At 33.1% G+C, this 19,625-nt stretch overlaps 1 protein-coding gene across 1 annotated transcript; it reads right to left on the bottom strand.

Moving 5' to 3' along the window:
* Positions 1 to 204: 204 nt before the first annotated feature.
* gprs (speckle type BTB/POZ protein) lies at positions 205 to 11,729 on the bottom strand. The gene is made up of 9 exons (XM_068777510.1): positions 11,691 to 11,729; positions 10,911 to 11,104; positions 10,101 to 10,236; positions 9,335 to 9,373; positions 8,589 to 8,706; positions 3,896 to 4,053; positions 2,074 to 2,205; positions 1,105 to 1,287; positions 205 to 369 (listed from the first exon to the last, which is right to left on the bottom strand). The coding sequence occupies exons 1-9, from the start codon at positions 11,727 to 11,729 to the stop codon at positions 205 to 207; spliced, it is 1,164 nt and encodes a 387-aa protein (XP_068633611.1).
* Between the last annotated feature and the right edge of the window lie 7,896 nt (positions 11,730 to 19,625).

Below are 19,625 nucleotides of genomic sequence, written 5' to 3'. Positions count from 1 at the left end.
GTGCTTAATAGAGTCCGACTTCGATCTTGGCTCCCTAGTTTTCGGTGTCGGGGAGCGTCGATCTCCGAACTTCTTGCTAGCTGCTCTTTTAATGGACGAAAAGAGACCGAGCTTCTCAGGTTTTTCAGGAAGAGTGGCGGTAGGTGGAGCGGTGGAAGGGCCGGGGACGGGTTCAGGAGCGGGATGAGGGGAGTTCCCCTCGCGTTAGTTGTGCCGAGAGTCGGACGACGGAACATCGCTCGAGCCGGTGGAGGAGAGGGTGGTGTTCGACCCATAGGGATCCAGGGAGGACTGAACGGACATTGAACGACCAGCACGTCGCACCCTTGCTGGAGAAAGTTTGCCAGGGTCTACGCTGGCCGGGTCTGCCTGCAACAACAGCGGTCTTAGAATACATATATTCTGTAATACGTAAAAGAACACACCTAATTAACAACTATTGGTTACAATTTGAAAATATTATATTAAATAATGCCATAAAATTCTGAACATAATAAATTAATCTAAAATTCTAATGTGTACTTTTGTATAAGCTTCATTTTCAGAGTGTTTTCTCACATAAAAAATGCGAAAATTATAAAAAAAATTGTTCAGATTTAAATAATACTCAGTGAAATTGTCCAGGGGTAAAAGTAACAAGAGCCGATTTTAGTGTTCCTTAATTCAGACATAATATAATGTTGTACATACAAGAGGACTGAGATGTTTATTGAAATTAAATAATATTCAGGTAGGATTCTCATAACGTTTTTATCCTATTCATCAAGATTGTGTCGTCAAATGGCTGAACATATTACGACAAATAAATACAATTATAATAATTGTACTTTCATCATCATCATCATCATCATCATTTTAGCTGCAAGACGTTGCAGCCGGACCATAAGCCTCTCCCAGATTTTAACGGGACCTAAGTTGGCGGCCTGCATCCATCATTCCTCAATAAAGTCCTCTGTCCACCCTGTCTCGTCACCTTCTCTCGCCTACTCCAGAACCTTAGGAGTCCAACGGCCCTCTGTTCTGTATGCTATGAGGTCTCCCCTTGCCACTTTAACTTACTAATATAAGTTTTATAAAAAAAAACTTATAAAGAAAACTACACACCTGATAAGCCAAAGCATTCATTATAATTGAGTACGGCACCAGTCCCAGCGGGTGCACCTCCCGCATGAGTACGTTAGCCGGGATCTTATGGAACTGAATATACTCTAGAAAGTTTCCTATCACGTCCTTCAACGACATGCTCTGATTTGTGTCGCAGTACTTCTTGCTCCACATAAGCGCAGCCTGAAATTATAAAGTATTGTTTGTGATTTGTCGCTGGGAACAAACAACGAATTTTAATAACGAGCCAGTCGGGGCTGACGGCTGGATATCAAAAAGGTGCAGGTGGGGTAATTAAGGCAATATTATTAATCGGGCTCTAAAATAAAACACGGACTTCGACGCTGGTTGTTCAGATGGCTTCTTCATTGCTTTTTCCGTTTTTATTACTTTTTAATCTTTTATACATACCTTATATTACCTGCCTGTGGTATTTAAAAGTCTCAAGGAAAAACAGCAGTTTTCTCGTCTGACGTAAAAGCAGCGATACGAAACGATAACTAAGCCTAAGTCGGCAAGTAAAGCAGTGTTCGCGAAGCTAGTTTAGTAGAATATTGAATATGTGTCCATTGCTATGTTTAAACTAGGCGCCGTAAAATGACATGTCTTTTAACTTAATTAGAGCTCATAATTCAATTCAATAAATACGTAACTAACGGAATTTCTAAATAAAAACTCATGTTTTTTTTTACTAAAGTCAAGTTACCAGAAAAAAATTCTATTACTCCTGTTATAAAAATATTTTAACACAAATAATTTAAAAACAATAATTGATTCTTAATTAGATTATTTAAAAAAACCCTAATTATGGAAAAAAATATTAAAGAAACATCATTTTAGCCGAAGGATGTGCACTGGGGGACTAGACCTCCAATAAGACTAGTTTTATGTAAGCGGCGTGCGTCCAGCGTCTTTCGGCGACTTAGGTTGTCTGTCTATCTTGTTTAGGACATCTTGAAGAAAACTTACCTGGAATTTTGTAAATTCGTCTGCCCGAAGTTCATCCCTGGCCAAGATCAGTCGTACGACGTGTTGCGGTAGAAGCGTGAACGACCCCAAGTTCAAAACTTCATTGCCATGCTCGTCTACGAACTCCAATACCTGAAACCAGAAATAACACATTATTTACTATAAATCTATATCACATTTCTACCCAGTAAATTGGATTTGCCATTTGTATATTAAATAAAAGACTTCACCTTCTTATTACCTTCGCAAAGGTTGGTTATCATCAACTGATTAAACTGTAATATCTTATTTACTTTGTCTGCAGCGGATAAAAGGGATTTTAGAATATGGTATATATCTTAACCGAATAAAAACTGTTATGTGAAAATGTAACCCGAATGACTGTTCCAGATAGAATTAAAATATTTACAACATTTCCTGGCTATAGATCCGTGGAAATAATGATAGGTTTACGAATTTCCATAGCATCCATAGATGAATTGGTTGCAGAAGAAAAATTTGCTTGAGAGGGAGAACCTTGGCTTAAATGTGATTGCCAAAGCTATGGTTTGTTTAGAAACAAAAGATGTCTTTTCACACAGCATCAGGCATTGCAAATTAAAGAAGCATTGAAAAGAATGTATCACTCTTCAAGCATGATATGATGATAATTGAAGTAGAATAAAAAAAAACTCCGGAGACATTGAGCGACGCGGTTATTAACCTAGCAATAAATATTTTAATATGATGCGTAATTTTATAGCAGTCATTGACTAAAGATCTGGCAGGTGAGTTAGTGGTCAAAAGCGGGCTTAAACGGAAACTAATTTGCTATTTTTATTCAAATGTATACATAGCTGTGTATCTTTGCAAACAATATCTTTGTATCTTTACAAAAATCAAATCATTTAAAAAATCAAAAATCAAACAAAATATTTGTATCTTTTCAAAACAAAGAGTATGTATTGCATAAAGTGTTCCTAAAATTGAAGTGATTGATTAAAATGATTTGTATTTTTTGTAATAATTTTTGACTATGTTTAATCATAAACCTCGTTATACGCGAATTTCAGTTAACGCGATTTTTTTTGGAACGTATCCCTCGCGTAAAGCGCGGTATTACTGTATATCAAATTGTATAACTTAATTAATTAAATTGAAATTAAACGCTATATCAAACTTTCTTCAGTAATGAAACGGTGTCTTTGTTTAAGTTAGCCTTTGTACAACTTAAATGAAAGTAGAGATCTTTGGTTCTTAATTATTTATCTTTCTCTACGTTAAATAATTGTTTACATGTACAATTTTATTTTGCGTATATCAATTATTAATTATAGCAACCTGTAGAGACGGGGTTTAGTCAAGGAACTGCGAAAGCCAATCATTTCAGGCTGTATCTATATTATGAGTTCAATAAGTTCATTAAGCGATAACTTTAAAAAATCTAATTATAATGGTAGTTTTTTTTTAAATGATAATAAATTTACTCTTGTACTGTACTACGAATATTCTAGAAATGACCACAAATATATATCCGTCATAGTTTGGTATGAGCTCTTCGCAGATCAAACCTTGTGGCTTTAGTTTGAAAATACCTAAGGGAGTACAATCTGTTTCAAGTTTCTATCAAATTAGGCTCTCCTGGGATTCCTCTTGTACATAACTAGTCCATGTAATAATGTAAGTAAATGATCTGAGTGGAAGCTTCCAAGGGAGCACCTCTTGATCAAGATCAAGTACCGTAAAGAGGTTTAGACTTAGCACTTTAAACAAAACCCGAAGAAGCTATAAACGCTGACAAACCGAGATTCCTTATGAACAAAAATATGTGAACATGTCTTACCTTCTGGACCAGGGATTTCGTACATTTGTACTGGATATAACGCTCCGCAGATGCCAGAAGTGCGCAGACCGTATCCACAGTGATGCAGCATTGTACGAAACCTGCGCACGCGCGGCGAAGTTCGTCCAGTCCATAATAGTCCGCTGCGTTCATTACACCTGTCAAAAAAAACAAATATTTTTTTCTTAAAATAGTAACGCGGTTATTATTTTTATAACTAGATTTGTTACGAGCTAAAAGGACGCACATTAAGCGAGCGTTTATTCCTGGAGCATCAGTCAACTGCGACTACATCCGCGCCGGCCGCCGTTCGTCAAACGCACGCTTCTTGCTACCACGATTTTTGCCAACTCATTTGCAACGCAATAAACCTTGTATATTCTTTCGCTTTGCTTTAAAATCGTATTTCACATATTTGCTGTTTTTCTTTTTAGTTATATTAGATACTATCTCTTGTTATCTATACTGTCCTAAATTCTAAAATAAACCGTTTAATAATATGCTTTATTCTTTGTTCTTTCTCATCCAACTATCGAACTTATTAGTTAGTTAACAAACAGACATCAGCTATAGATTTATAAATAAATTTAGTTATAATGCATATTGTTACCGCTGAACAACTAAGGCCATCGAGGTAGCACGGATAATTACTCGTCTGAAATGGCAGTGAGCGCGGTACAACGCCCGAGCAAGCTATGATCGCTGGGACCGAAAGGGAAGAAAAAAAAGGATTGACCGGCGATATAGTTAAGTAAGAAAGGGACTATATATATATATATATAGCTACTTCCGCTATGCAGCAGTAATCTGCTGATAAATACGCGTGTGGTGAATAATGCTAATTACACAACTACCACCGTTAATTCACTCAACACGTGTTTCACCCCTCCACGAAGAGTAATGTTACACTGACCAGTGCCAAACACCGAGTTCTCCGACTCGGCACGCGCATTTATCAGCGGGCTGGCGGGCGGTGCGACCACTGCTGCATAGCGAAAGTAGCTATATGTTAGTCACTTTCTTACTAAGGATGGACTCCGCAAAGGCCTGAATCTATTAGATAGATACTAGTTAAGGTCGGGAGAAATTGCCAGTTGCGGGCGGCGCAAGACGGTCATCGTTGCGTTCTTTGATTAAGGCCTATGTCTTGTAGACGGCGTCAAACGGCTTATATTATGATATCTGATTAAAAACTGCTTTCATCCAGCGCTTCTCAACGAAATGGGACACGGCCTGGTAAAACCAGTGTAGACGCTGCACTTGCCGGTATGTGGTTTCTACTCGAGAATCTTAACACCTCAACGGATATCTGTTCAGCGCACTATATGGCGAACATGTTGGGCGACGACAATTAGTTTTGTGTGTCTACGGATCTCCGTGGCTTGTTGATCGACTGTGTGCTTGAAAATGAGGCCCACAATGAGAGATCTGAGATCTTGGAAGAGAAGCGAATGATAGAAATGTATTTTTTTAAACTAAAAAAACAATCAGTGTCCGCATTACATTACATTACCCATAATTCAATCAAACATTTAGCCCTTTATGAGAACCAATAAATATTCTAAAGAAATCAAAAATCAAATATGCACAGTATAAGTAGATTTTATAGGCCACGAATGAAGCGGTGAAGAGAAAATCTATTTAAGTACAACGCCATTCTAATACGCCGCAAGTATAATGTAATTACGATCGTCTTCGTGGAACGCAATTTCTGTTTCTGAACATTTATTGGTTCATATTTTATTAGGATGGCGAAAGTTTTTTCGTAATTTATAAGTAAAATTTCTTGAGTTTTACTGATTGTATTTTACTTCCAGTGGGTTGATTACGTAGAGCATGAAACAGATGGCCTTTGGGGCTTTAAGCTTCTGAAAATCCGCACCAAGTTGGACAGCAGACCTTGTTAAAGTCTTCATAAAACTATGGACGCTGGCTGCATCCTTCCGATCGTACTGGAATTCTATGAGAGCCTATGTCCAACATTAGCGATTCTACGACGATGTTTTTGCCGGCTTTGATTCTATTATATAGATGATACTATTATATAAATGATACTATTATATAGATGATACTATTATATAGATGATACTATTATATAAATAATACTATTATGTAAATGGTACTATTATATAGATGATATTATTATATAAATGATTCTATTCTATAGATGATACTATTATAAAGGTAGATAGACAAAGAGTCAAAACATTTTTAAAGATTGTCTAAGTCGGCTAAAGTGAGTGAAACAAATGGAGAAACATCGAAGCTATTTTAAGTTTAAAAACAATTTGACTAGTCGCATTGCTCATATCTAGAGTAAGAAATAGATTCTAGCGTATTCAGTCCTAGAAAATTTTATAATAAATGTAGAAGTTTTAAATAAGTATAGCGTATTGCCGATTGTGTAAGTCAAGACTTATTTAAAGACAAACATATATTAAAAAATTGAATACATAAAGACATTCGATGCGTGAATGCTATGTGTTTTACAGTCTAATTTAATGTGTACACTTACGCGGTTTTTAGAAAAAAATTGGGACTGAAAAGTTTTTTAGTTTGATTATTAGAGAATTATATTATCTATGTCAATATTAAGGATAGTAAGGTTCACAGACTAGCGAAACTCGTATCGCAATATAGTATTAAAGTAAAGAACAATAAAACGAGATAAATAACCTCCTCTCCGATGTAATAAAAATTGTAGCTGTATAGACTAAGTTACTTAAAAAAGATTCGATTAACCATAAAGTTTTATCGCTTTTTGTTACGCTCGGAAAATTTATTCTTCCTTACTTTCTTTTACAACCCTCCTGCTTCATTTCTTTTTACTGTTCACTCTATTACAGTTAAAGAGTCCAGTTACTTTACTCCACCGTCGTTATGTAAAACCTCTTCCTTATTTATGGTTTCCCTTCTTGTCTTTTCAGGTCCCATGGCCTCCTTATCACGAGCTCGCAACGATAATAATATGGTACGTTATTAAGTCTCTGACATTGCTCTGATGTCTGAGTCAATTGTTCATTTTTTGGTCCCTTAGTGACACCAGCTCGCTTACTGTTTAGTTTCCCTTTGATCATCCGTAGATTTTAACTTCATTGGTGGTAAACCCAAGATTCTACTTTCGAGACCCAGTGGTAGGAGATTTGACGTAATTGTTATCACTCTATTTGTATTTTTTTTATTTTTACAGCCCCGTTTTTGGTGGCCCCTCGTACACCTCTCATCTTATTTTTGGAAATAGGACTTTTATTTCTACAATAATAATCTTCACATTCTCTTATAAGACTCCACTCTCTTATATTTAATTTCCTTCTACGTGTATGTTATATAGTATGTGTATCTTTAATGTTTACATTATAGCCTTTTATTAAAGGACCATCTTACGATATTTTATTATGGGACAGTGCTGCCAATATTAATTCTATATTTATTTTACAGAAAAGAGCTGAACGGTCTATTTATAACTTAAAAGCAGAAGATTCTCTGGGAGATGTTTTTAAAGAAATTTTTTTCCAACGGTTGCTTCGCAGTATGTTTTTAATAACACATTATTTATGTGCCATAATTTAAAATCGTGTATAAAAAATAGAGACAGACATAATAGATACAAGAAATAAAAATGAAACCCGCAACGCCTTAATTTCGTCTTTAAAAAGTTAACAAATCTTTTGAGGGTCTGGTTGTACGCATTTATAATAAAGTTCCACGAGATATTTTAGACCTTTCTTTTCTTAGTTTAAAATCAAAAATTATAAGTATGTTAAGAAATAAATCTTAATGTATGGTACATTAAGATTTTTTTTTTAAGTTTTTAGTTGATCGAAATGTGTGGAACTTGGTTTGTTGACTCTTTTACTTGGTTGATATTACAATTTTCTCATGAAAAATTGTTAAATTGTTAATAATATTATTTCAAAGAACAACTATTGAGTTTCTTATCGATTTTTCTTAACAGATCAGCGTAAAGAGCCGGTGGTAACCTACTGCTTATAATGTTAAAATAATTGACGATTCAAAAGCGCATGTAAATAATGCCAACTTGAACATATTTTAAATTTGAATTTAAATATGCGTTCATCAGTAATCAGACGATAGGTCAAAAAGTAAGATGAAATTTTCATTTTAAACTCCCGGACATTAAGAAGGCAAGAAATATTTTTCCTAGGTTGGTACGACTGTCGATAAGATTTGTCAAGCCTGTCAAAAGTTGGAATATTATTTGATTCAGCCCAAACTATTTTGAAGAATCATCGAATCACCCAATTTCTTGGAAAAAAGCGTCAAAAATTCGATTCATATCGTTTCGCCACAACGCTTATACCGGAAAAAGACTATTTTGACTGTTTCAAGGACAGGAAAAAAACGTTGGCACAAGAGCGTTTTATCGGACGGCGATTATTTAGAAAGGATTTAAATTGATTTGGAAGAATAAATAAAGAATTTTAATTTTTAATAATTTCACCTTACTTTTTGATTACATTATTAAACATATTTTATAGTATTTTCAAGGTAAGTAATTAATTCAGCAATTATAAAGTAAATAAATAAATAAATATTCGATTATATCCGAAAAAAGGGCAAGTGTCACTTAGATGAATACAGTTGTCACTTAGACAATGTGGTATCCAGTAAACCAGAGAAATTAAACAATGTGGTCTTCAATAATCCAGACAAAAATATAAGGAAAACTTACCCAGTAAAGTCCTCGGCTGAAGAGTGACGCATCCCGTGTGAATGTACTCTATCAGCTGGCGAAAGACGTCAGGTTCAAATTCTTCGATAATAAGGGTTTGGTGCTGCTGAGAAGACGGCTAGTAAACAAGATGCAATAATATAATATTAATTATTATAATACATGAGGTGATAATTTTAATACTTAGTCGAAATGAAATATATTTTATTTGTTCTTATACAGTAACATTAAAAATTATAGAAAGACCTTATTAATAACTTTTAAAATATCTACATGTGCATTATAACGAAACGCTTAAATTAAAATAAAGATTATAATTTTTTTTAACAATTATAAAAGTACGGAATGACGATTAGTGTTGTAAAATTCCAAACTTTTTTAAAGTATAAGAAGCTAGTAAACAAAAATTACGTAATTAAGAAATTTAAGAAGCGAAATTAATCCTATGAAAAATCTTAACCAATTTTCAAATATATTTAAATTCATGATTGTAATCATGCTTAGTAATTTAGATTAAAAAAGTACAAAATACAACAACATCAAATATTTACTTACGTTATTTTTAATTAAAATTCTTAAACAAAATAGTCATGCACATATTTCTCGCTAAAATCAAATATAGTCTCGATCTATGCAGACTATTGACTTAACTACGAAAGGTGTTAAAATATGAAAAAAAAACGATCCAAATTGATACGTAATTAAATTGCCTCGGCAGCCTAAGACATCGTTAATTTTGCTTTTACCTCTTGTATTGGAGCCAATTGCTGCGCAAAAGCCGACCTCTGTAGTGAAAATGGTAAAAGAGAATAATTTTGAGAATCAACAATGTATAAAAATAGTCCATATTTCGTTCGACTCGATAAAAAATACATGTAAACAAATTTGACAGTAAAATTGGAAAATAGTTTACATTATTACAACATCGTCAACATTTCAGCCATAGAACATCCTGCATGACAGAAGCCTCTCATAGATTTCCAATAAACCTATTCGAAGTAGCCTACATCCAACATTTTCCGATGACCTTTTTAAAGAACTCTGCGTAGGAGGTAAAACTTGTGGGTGGACATCCTACGCTACGTGATCTCCATTCCAGAACTTTAAGGCCTCAGAGGCATCGCGAACATTGTGTAAAAACGAATATGTTTTAAAGAATACCTATTGTATTTCATTTTATTTAAAAAATAAAACTTTGTAATTTTTTTTCTTTGCAACACTGCTATAGATAAATAAGTAAATCGAATTATTTGATTTTCAAATCAATTCAATCATTGCATATTTCAAACGCTTATTATTATTTCGATTTCAAATATAGATCTAATTTCAGGTTTAAATAGGGTGAGAACGTGTAAAATATTTGGCGAAACCTAAAATCATTGGTGCGTTATAAATATTCTTCTGAGCGTATAATTGATTATATACGGTGGAATTAACGTTTTGGATTAGTGACATATAAGCCACGACTGTTAGAGGTAGAATTCGGGTGTATCTCAATTAAATAATTGTTACCTGCTGAGCGGCATTCTGCAGATTCAACAGTGGCTCGGACGATCTTTTCAGGAACAACCTCAGTTTGTTCTCACGCGGTGCTGGTTCCTTTTTTCTTTGCGGGCTTGGTGCTTGATAGAGCATTTTTTGAAATACCCTGCGGAAATTGTTAATGGAAATATGCTTTATTTCTTTACTAAGTTGCTGCATAGAATTTTCATTTACCGTTACAGTTATTAATGAAAGTACTTTTTTAATTATTACAAATGGTACGATGGTGTGTATAGCTCTTTCCCAGGTGAACCTTCGACCCAAAAGAATAGACGAAACTGAGTCAATATGGAATTAGAGAATCATATGTAATAGAAAATATATAAAACGTAGCTCTACGACAAATGTGTGTAACCAGTGATGACTTATGTCAATGAAACGTGTCTCCCACTTCGGGCCTCATTGCCTCAGAGAAGCTAAACGAGTAATGTAGAAGTCTATGCTCGGTATTCCTGTGGAATCAGGTATAAAGAGATCCGTAAACGAACGGAACTAACCGACATAGCCCAGAAGATTAGCAAGTTGAAATGACCGTGTGGAAGCCACACAGCGCGCAAAACATATGACCGCTAAAGCCTTTATATTCTAGAGTGGAGGGACCGGCAAACACAGCGATGGACGTCTATGAACTAGGTGGTAATAAGTAGAAACCAGCAGGAGGCAGGGCACTTCCAACAGGTCTTATAGGAAATCTCTGATGAATGCCTAAGTTTAGAAAAGGACGTCGGACTGAAATAATGATGATAATTATTTACTTTTGGGTTGTCTAAGGAGTCATACCTGCTTCTTGCAGCCAAAACTGCCTTGACAGCACAAACTGGCTCCCTTGTGTCTCCTACCAGGAAAGTGACGTCACACAACTCTGGCATGGAAGCCAGAAATTTCATGTCTTCTGCAAGGCCCGATTTGTTCTCGAATGTACTGAGGTCCGGCTCTGCCTCCATTGCCGCTAACGCCCCGCTTCTCATTGACGCCTGTATATGCAATAACAATTCATAATAATAATAACAACCATTAAGATTTAGTTTACGAACATGTCACACATGCGTGCAAGTAGTCGCAGTGCAGGAAGTCGCTGGATGCAGGGATTGCAACAACAGTCTCTGTGGCGTTTACAGGCTAAGATGATGAACATAATAGACAGGAAAACTATAAAACTATATAAATATTTTTTATGAAAATATCATTATATTGTATACCTAGGAAAAAGAAAAACAAAGATTAATACTGACTTAAAAAATACATCTCAAGTCAATTTCAATTTCTTACAGACAACCATAATGTGAAACTGAAGAAAGCTAAGGGGCGGATAGTTGGCGTGTAAATTTTACTAGATAGTTGAGAATATCATAAATATATAATGCACTCAAAAACACTTATGCATATATTTTAATATACAATTATTTCTGACTGTACATAAAATCTCCGTGACGATATAGTACAAATTAAATTAAATTTCACTAAATTATTTATAAAAAAAAATTTAATTTACAAATTAATAATAGGATATTGAAGAAACTCAAATAAAATAAACACTTTTAGCTCTTAACCGCGACTCACTTCGTCTAAACTGAAATGTCGGGTGACGGAAAAATCCATTTTTTTTTATTTATTTATAATGCCGTTCTCGATGCTAAAGTCGTCCGGTTACGGCGACGTTCAATCGGCGACTGGCGACGGAGAGGAAATTAAAGGGATGCTTGACTTTCCGTTAAGTAAATAGCGTCTGGTCCAAAAACATGTTAATACGTATTTTCTGTTTCTATTCGACCAATAATTTTTCTATTTGATGTAATAATTGATCAATGATGAAAGCAAAGAGAGTTTCTTAATTATATTTTATGTATCTATGTGTTGTATATTGTTAAATAAGGCGTTTGAATTGACAAGGAAAAAAGGTTTAGTCTACGCGCCCTGAGCGCTCAAAAACCTCCAATCTGCGCAACTGTTTTTAGTGACCATTCGTCACTAAAAAAAAACAAATGATGTGAATAATAAATTTAAAAAAAATAATTTAAAAAAAATATACTCAATTTACGGACATGGACAGTTTAATTAATAAACAAAGATAAATGGTATTAAATAGACGAATATTTCATATTATATTTAGATCCTAGTTTTATTCTAAATAATTATAAAGCAGTATTATCTATCACGGATTGTCAACTACTCAAATTACATCCAAACTGCTTAATATTTAAAAATAGAATTGGAACAATAATAAAGTATTCTCAACTGCGCATCAATAAAATTGACATAGACTAAAAATATAAAATGGCGGATATGATCACTAAAAAGTATATATTCTAATCTTATTTACTTTATTTATGATTGTTACATACTTTATAAATTAAATTAGTAAATATTTTCAATAAAAGTTAGTGCAGCTTCAATTATTTAAACATAATATAATAATAAGCACTTATGGATATTATTAAATATAAGAGCACACATGTATAAAAACATAAAAACGCACGATGGAGACTTACATTTAAATTATATTTGTATCTAGGTTTCTTTTTATTTTTTTTAATTAAAACTTGAGTGCTTCAGAGATATTGAACACTTAACCCAGCTCACATAATATTAAATTTTACGACGAACATAAATCGCTTCAGTTTAAGAGCAGGCACGTTCGGGAATGACATGGCGGGTAAATTGGAATACGCGTTCATGTGAAAATCAATCAAAACACGGAATTCAGGCAACATTTCGATTTTAGTTTATGTACTTCAATTACAAATAATGTTAAAGTTATTTGCCTACTTGCCTAACGAATACTTATCAGAAATACTTAATTGAGTGATTGATTCTCATTTCAAACTTATACTCACTGTTAACAATTCAAAGAATTTTTCATCTTTTTTGTGAATTATGACGTACGCCTCATTGCAAAAAAAAAAGGTGAAGATCGAACTCAAATGCGCATGCTATATTCAATATATATATCAGGTTTAACCAAACTCCTTGATAGTTCGAGTCATTGTTCGAAATTTGAAAAATTTCGCGAGCCGCATTTTAATACGCATTTAAAAAACGCACGCGAATATTTTTTTATATCTATTTATTGTAATTATACGACAAAAGTACAATATATGTGTATTGAAGTTAGATATAATGGCACACGTATATGACAGCGCTCCTAATGATACTTAAGATGAAGGTTAGTTAATTATGATTGACGATTGGATTTCGCTAATTTTATAGTGAAATAATCATAATAATTATTTACACCAGTAATTTTTTTTGATTTCCCAAGTGCTGACATAGGTTAGAAGTTTATAAATTTTAATATTGTCATAATTCGACTATCAATCGTAGCCAAAAATAATCGTTCAAAGAGCCGCATGTGGCACGCTAGTCGCAGTTTGTTCACCAATGATATGTAGGTTTTAATATTGTCATCATCTCAATCATATAATGTCCATTACTGGACCCTTAGATTTCTTATAGCACCCATTGAAAACCGCCTGTGTTTCTGTCTTCCATCCACTTTAAAAAGGTCTCCCCCATCTTGTAGGCGGACATCCTATTCGGCAATTGCCGGTCTGTGGTCTCCACTTTAGAACCTGCTCACGGTAACTTCAACTTGCAAATCCGCTGGTTTATATGGGTTACTTTCTTTCATCTACGGTTCTCCTCATTTGTAATATGATATAGTTGAAAAACCCCGAGTCGTCCTCACTATGACCCATTAACTGACTATGAGCTGGCCAGTAAGCTCAAATTGAGAGACTGACGTCGTCTCTCAGTTTATATATACAAATTTTCCTTTTGTTTCCTTTGATTTTGCGTAGCGTTATTCTATATAATGAGCTTATTTTTTATTCAATTACAATTTAATAAACTTATCAAAAACCTTTGGTTTGATTTATTTAATAAAAATAAAAAAGTTCTTAGTTTTAAGCATGGACTCATTTTCGATTCTCACGAAAACCCAATATGGATATGCTTGCGTTATTTAGAATTTTAAATTTATTTCGTGTTAAATGCAAAAATATACATTATAATGAGTGTAAATCAAATCGAATTAATAACAATTTACTTTATATTTCTACTAACGACACATTACAATGTTATTAAACGTTGTTAAAATGGAACAAAAAAAACAATAATACTAAGACAGACTAAAAAATTTAATTATATGTTCTTAAAAAGTAAATATTGAACGAAATAAATGATTAAATTAATTAAGAAACAAATTGCCCATGAAATAAATGAATTGAACAAAACGTGACTACCACTGAAGTTAAATTTATTGATTTTAAATTTTGTAAATTTGTAAAATTTTTCTACCCAATTTAAAAGCCGTCTACAATACCGGACAGAATCCAGCGACCTGAAAACGATACCTTGCCTTTTATTGATTTTGTCTATACATTTTAAGCCTGAATGAATGAACGCATTTATAAATAGCGTTGTTAATAAATAATACTCGAAGAATATACAGGTAAATTAAAAATGAAATAGCATAAGCTGATGAATGTATTAAGCCCAAATAATAATGACAACAGACATTTACGTATACGTGAAAGTTATTTACCAAAGCTCGCAGACTACGCGAGACAAAACCCTCCACCCACGCAGAACGTCTAGAGTAACGCCCACGTTTGTAAGCATTATATCTATATTCTTATGAAATGCTATATGTTAACGGTCAACCTACCTGTTGAATTATCCTCTTTTCAACGAGCAAAATATTATTAGTATATTTTTCTCATTAAGTTTCTTGCGATTTTATTAATAACGGACAACATACACACGATTATAATCACAAGATCGATTTTAACGTATTTTAATAGTACACTCTGAAATAACTAAAAGTACACAACACAGGAGATATGAAATGAGCTAAAACTGTATTGAATATCGCAGTAATAAGCACTTATTATTCAAGCATGACAGGTTCTGGCACATGAGACTACGTATTGTACACAAATGTTCCCGACCGCAATGCGCATGCGTACCAGAATCGCGCATGTCCGTTTTTAATATCAATATAAAACCGTTGACATGGATGCTCGTTATCCAGATTCAATGGATGAAGGTGAAATCTATGAATGGAATGAAATAAGCGAAAGCGTCATTTCTATATTCGAATTTTAAATGAGTGTTGACCCTTGCTTTTTAAATCCATTCTTTTTATGGATGTAAAAATATAGTTTTTATCACTGTGAAATTTATACCTCATATTCATCGTTGAAACTATGCGAAATATACTATTTATTGACACATTTTATGTTTATTACTTTTCCTGATTTTTTTTAATTGCATTTAATTTATATTATTTATGTGTACTCGTAATTTTAAGGGAAAAAATATTATAATATTCATAGTGGATCAAAAATTTGCTTAAAAAAAGAAACTGATGATATGCATATATAGTTTGATTTTTGAATGAATCAGAGCTTTAATAAAAGTTAAATATCATTTTGGTAAATAAAACTTTGCGTGTCGACTATAAACTGGATGTGCATGACATTTAAGAACAGCGACATCTTAATATGTTAAAGTACAACGAAAAAGAATCTTCTGCTTTAATAAGAATATGTGTCGAAATACAAAACATGATAGTTCAAATAAGTACCAGTAGATGACATTTTACAACTATTTATTAATTACAAGTATCCTTTTTTGTAGTGTATTGGAGATTTTATACAACACTTACTTGATAGAAACATTTAATCGATTTTTTTTCTTATTTAAAACTATAAAATAATATAAAAACTTTATAAAGCTGTAGCGATTTTGTTTATAATATTTCATTTTACAAAATTTTGAAAACACAGTAGAATAGTTTATAAAATTTTAACAAATGGTAAATTTTTAAAATTGTAAAAATAGTAACAAAGATATTTATAACTATCCTAATATTAGCTAAAATCTTGTTCTAAGTAACAAACACATTTATTGACGCGAAAAAATTTAATATTTAAGTAACTACATAATTTTATTTTAAAATACGATTACGTTTTGTTATACATAAATATCTCAATACACTTACTTTACATTATTTTTTGTAATCTGTTGTTATGCATAACGACATAAGAATAAGAAAAAAGTTGGTGGGTAATTGTGCATAGCAGTCGCATTCGTTTTAGCTTTGTGAATATTTTAAATTTAAATTATTAATGTCTGTCGGGTTTAGTGTTTATCTCCTCCTACGTCATTTTTTTAATTCACCTGTGACAACCTCACTTTCCCCTCCATTTTCTATCAAAGAATTAAAAGAAAATTTTGAAAACAGAATGGCCTGTTTTGAACGCGGAATGCTTAAGGCGCCATATACGCGAGGTGATACTTCTGGGATAACAATGGTGTTCGCCCCGTTTCGCTCGTTTATTACCCAAACTCATTTTGCTGTAACAAATCGACGCATTATTGCGTAGTGTCGACACTGTGGAGATCCAGAGACGTAGAAAGATCCTGCTGATTCATGGTGTTGACGAAGTGCAAAATGAAAATACTTTGCAAGTTACTGCGGACTAAGTGGTTCAACGGTTGGGGATCACGGACTCCAGTATCGACAAAATACAACGTTGCCAGAGGCAGGGTCATCCTTCTCCGCGAAAATGTAGACCCATTCTTGTAAAGTTGCAGTACACCCTAGTTCGTGACAATCTCAGGCGCGATAAGACCGAGCTCAAAGTGTCTGGCATTACCATTGCAGAGTTTTTCACTAGAGCATAGCATGTCATCTTTCTGTTGGCACACGAAACGTTCGGCGTCACCAAATGTTGAAAAACCAGGGCAGTGTGTTTGTTTTGAACTCCAGTGGTCGTCATCTAGCTGCGTCCTTGTCTGATCTCGGTCGGATCTCTGTGGACTGCAGCGTCCATACACGTGACCGTGACAAAGACTGCGGCAACACGTGATGACTGTTCCAAGTTAGTATGAAAAAACCTAAGGTAGGTGTAATATAGTACTTTATTTTTTTTTTCTGTATCATTTTGCAATCTGACACACATTACTAAAAACTTTTGAGTGTTAAAATTTTTAAAATTCCTTTTTGTGTAAACTAAACAACCGGCAGATGAATATACAGTACCCGGCGATAAATATTGCACATCGACCTTCGAAAAGAGACAATCGACTAATTTCGGTTACGTTGAGCGTAATCTCTGTCGCACGAAATAAAAACAGCCCTGTATCTATTAGGAGCTGTTAAAACAAGTATCACTTGCTTCTTTTGATAATGATTCATTGCTATTTTAATTCTTTGTATAGAATACACCAATTTTTCTCAAAGTTTAGTATTTTTAAGTTTAATATTAATCGCCGGGTACTGTAACATTTTAATACAATTTTATAAAGCAATTGTTTTATTTTTACCATTTTATTGTAATAATATTATTATAAAGTTATATTACATTGTTATATATTTAATTTATTGATAAAACTATATGTTTAAACATATATATATATATATATATATGTATAAAAGTACATTTTTAACGTTACATTATATTATATTTCTATGCTAATCAATGTTTACAGGTGATCTGTACAGTGACAGTGGGGATTTTTTCTCTTTGTTATTTTTCTAGTGATGCTAGCCTCTCAAGTATTCCTTCGCTCTCTGAGTCCCTATCTACTCAGTTCTCTGGTGTTTATGGGTGCTTTAATGTAGTCCACATTTATCCGCAAAGTATTCTGGCATTACTCCGATATGCTGGCATATCGTATAGAGCTCAAAAATTGTATTTTTTCAATTTATTCGAATTTATGTAATATCTTTTCTACATAAATATTTATGTATATATAGACATATAGGTGTGTATATGTATATATAAGTATTTCTGTATATATATATTCTGTATATGTATATGTTTGTATGTATTTGTATGTATGTTCAGCCCAAATTACCCTCTCCTTCAAATCAAAGGTTGCTTGGTATAGATCGTCCCGAGCGATAAGATCGCCTCTTGTACCTCAATATAAGTCGTTACTTTTTTTTAGTTATTGTCTATGGCATACAATAAAGTATAAGTAAATACCTAAATAAAAAAATATGGTTGTAACTTAGAAGAATATTCAAAGTTTCTTTATCTAATTTTAGAAAATAATTTTATATCGTGAACATTAGCAAGTCTTTTATTTATTAATCAGTAAATACATATTAAGTAAAAGCATAATTACTATTCGTACCTGACGTGAAGATAAATTTAGGGTCGTGGTAGATGGATGCCGTGCCTATTCGGCCAAAGGATCGCACTAAAGATGGATTATCGGCCAAACTAAGATTAATTACATTTGGTTATAATGCAGACGTGAACTATTAACGAATTAGATTCAACTCTGGATCAAAGGCAGGGCTTCTTATCGTTATACAATTTTGTTACTGCACATACACATGTACCTATTCAAAAGATTTAACAAGTTATTCATATACTACTTTATTATTTAAACAGAATTTATAAATGTATCTATTGGACCAGCTTATTTAGGTAAAAATATCATCTAGTTTTTTACTATGAGTTTACTATGAAACAAACATTCAAAACAAGCATTAATTTTCTAAAGTAGTATTCGGTACTTTTTAAACCTAATTACTATTATGATAATGCTGTAAGTACTAAATAAATTATTGTTATTTGTAAAATAACGTATTTTATTATCTCATCGTCATCATTTCAGCTGTAGAACATTCATAGCTGGAAATATGCCTCTCAATAAATTTCATAATATGACTGTCTACCATTTAAATAGACTTCCTATGCAGAGCTTGTCTTAAAAAAAATTGGAAATATTAAAAATCGCAATCGTAAATAAGGTACGGGTGCCAATGTCTGAGACACAGATCCTAGTATTAAAAAAATGTGAATAAACGTCCTATGATGTGTTTGCGTTGAAACTAAGGCCATGCTGGCTACTTTAGTTCGTCTACAGACATCTTCATTCCTGATTCGATCAAGTTAAGAATAGCATGTAAAGTGATTGACAGCTTGTTAAAAAGGAACAGAATGAGAGCCAACGTGTCAATTAAGTCTCTTAAATTCTGTTTCATTACCTTTATGAGAGTAAAAAAACTTTTTTTTTATTTGCAACACCGCAGTCTTTATTTGGTTTGTTTTAGTAAATTCATGTACAATATTCCCCATAGCGTCAGATATACTACATTAGCTGATAGTCTGAGTCGACGCTCTTGAACAAAACCTTTAGATTTAGATCCTGGATGAAATGTAAGCTAGGAAAATTTTTTGCTCTACCACTTTTAATTCGAAAAAGCTGAATTCCAACGTGCATTCTGCATTTGTCAATAAGAAAAACACTTTTTACTTTTGCAACATGCGTTAATATATTAATGAAATCTGAAATAGCTTTTTGTTTATAACTACGGATAACATCTACGTCGATTATTAATAAAAATTAAATTATATCTTAAAGATACCCTTAGGAAATATGAATTTAAATTAAATACATTATACGCTATTAGCGAGCGGAGGCAAGTTACTGTCCGAGCAAGTAAGAGCGTTGACGAGGAAGATAATAAGC

This window comes from Battus philenor, unplaced genomic scaffold (assembly GCF_028537555.1).
Source record: "Battus philenor isolate CCGP_79_NKW_IND1 unplaced genomic scaffold, ilBatPhil1.0.hap1 SCAF_13, whole genome shotgun sequence".
NCBI lineage: Eukaryota > Metazoa > Arthropoda > Insecta > Lepidoptera > Papilionidae > Battus > Battus philenor.
Note: the sequence above shows the minus strand (reverse complement) of the source record. Positions and strands in the feature narration are given on the sequence as shown.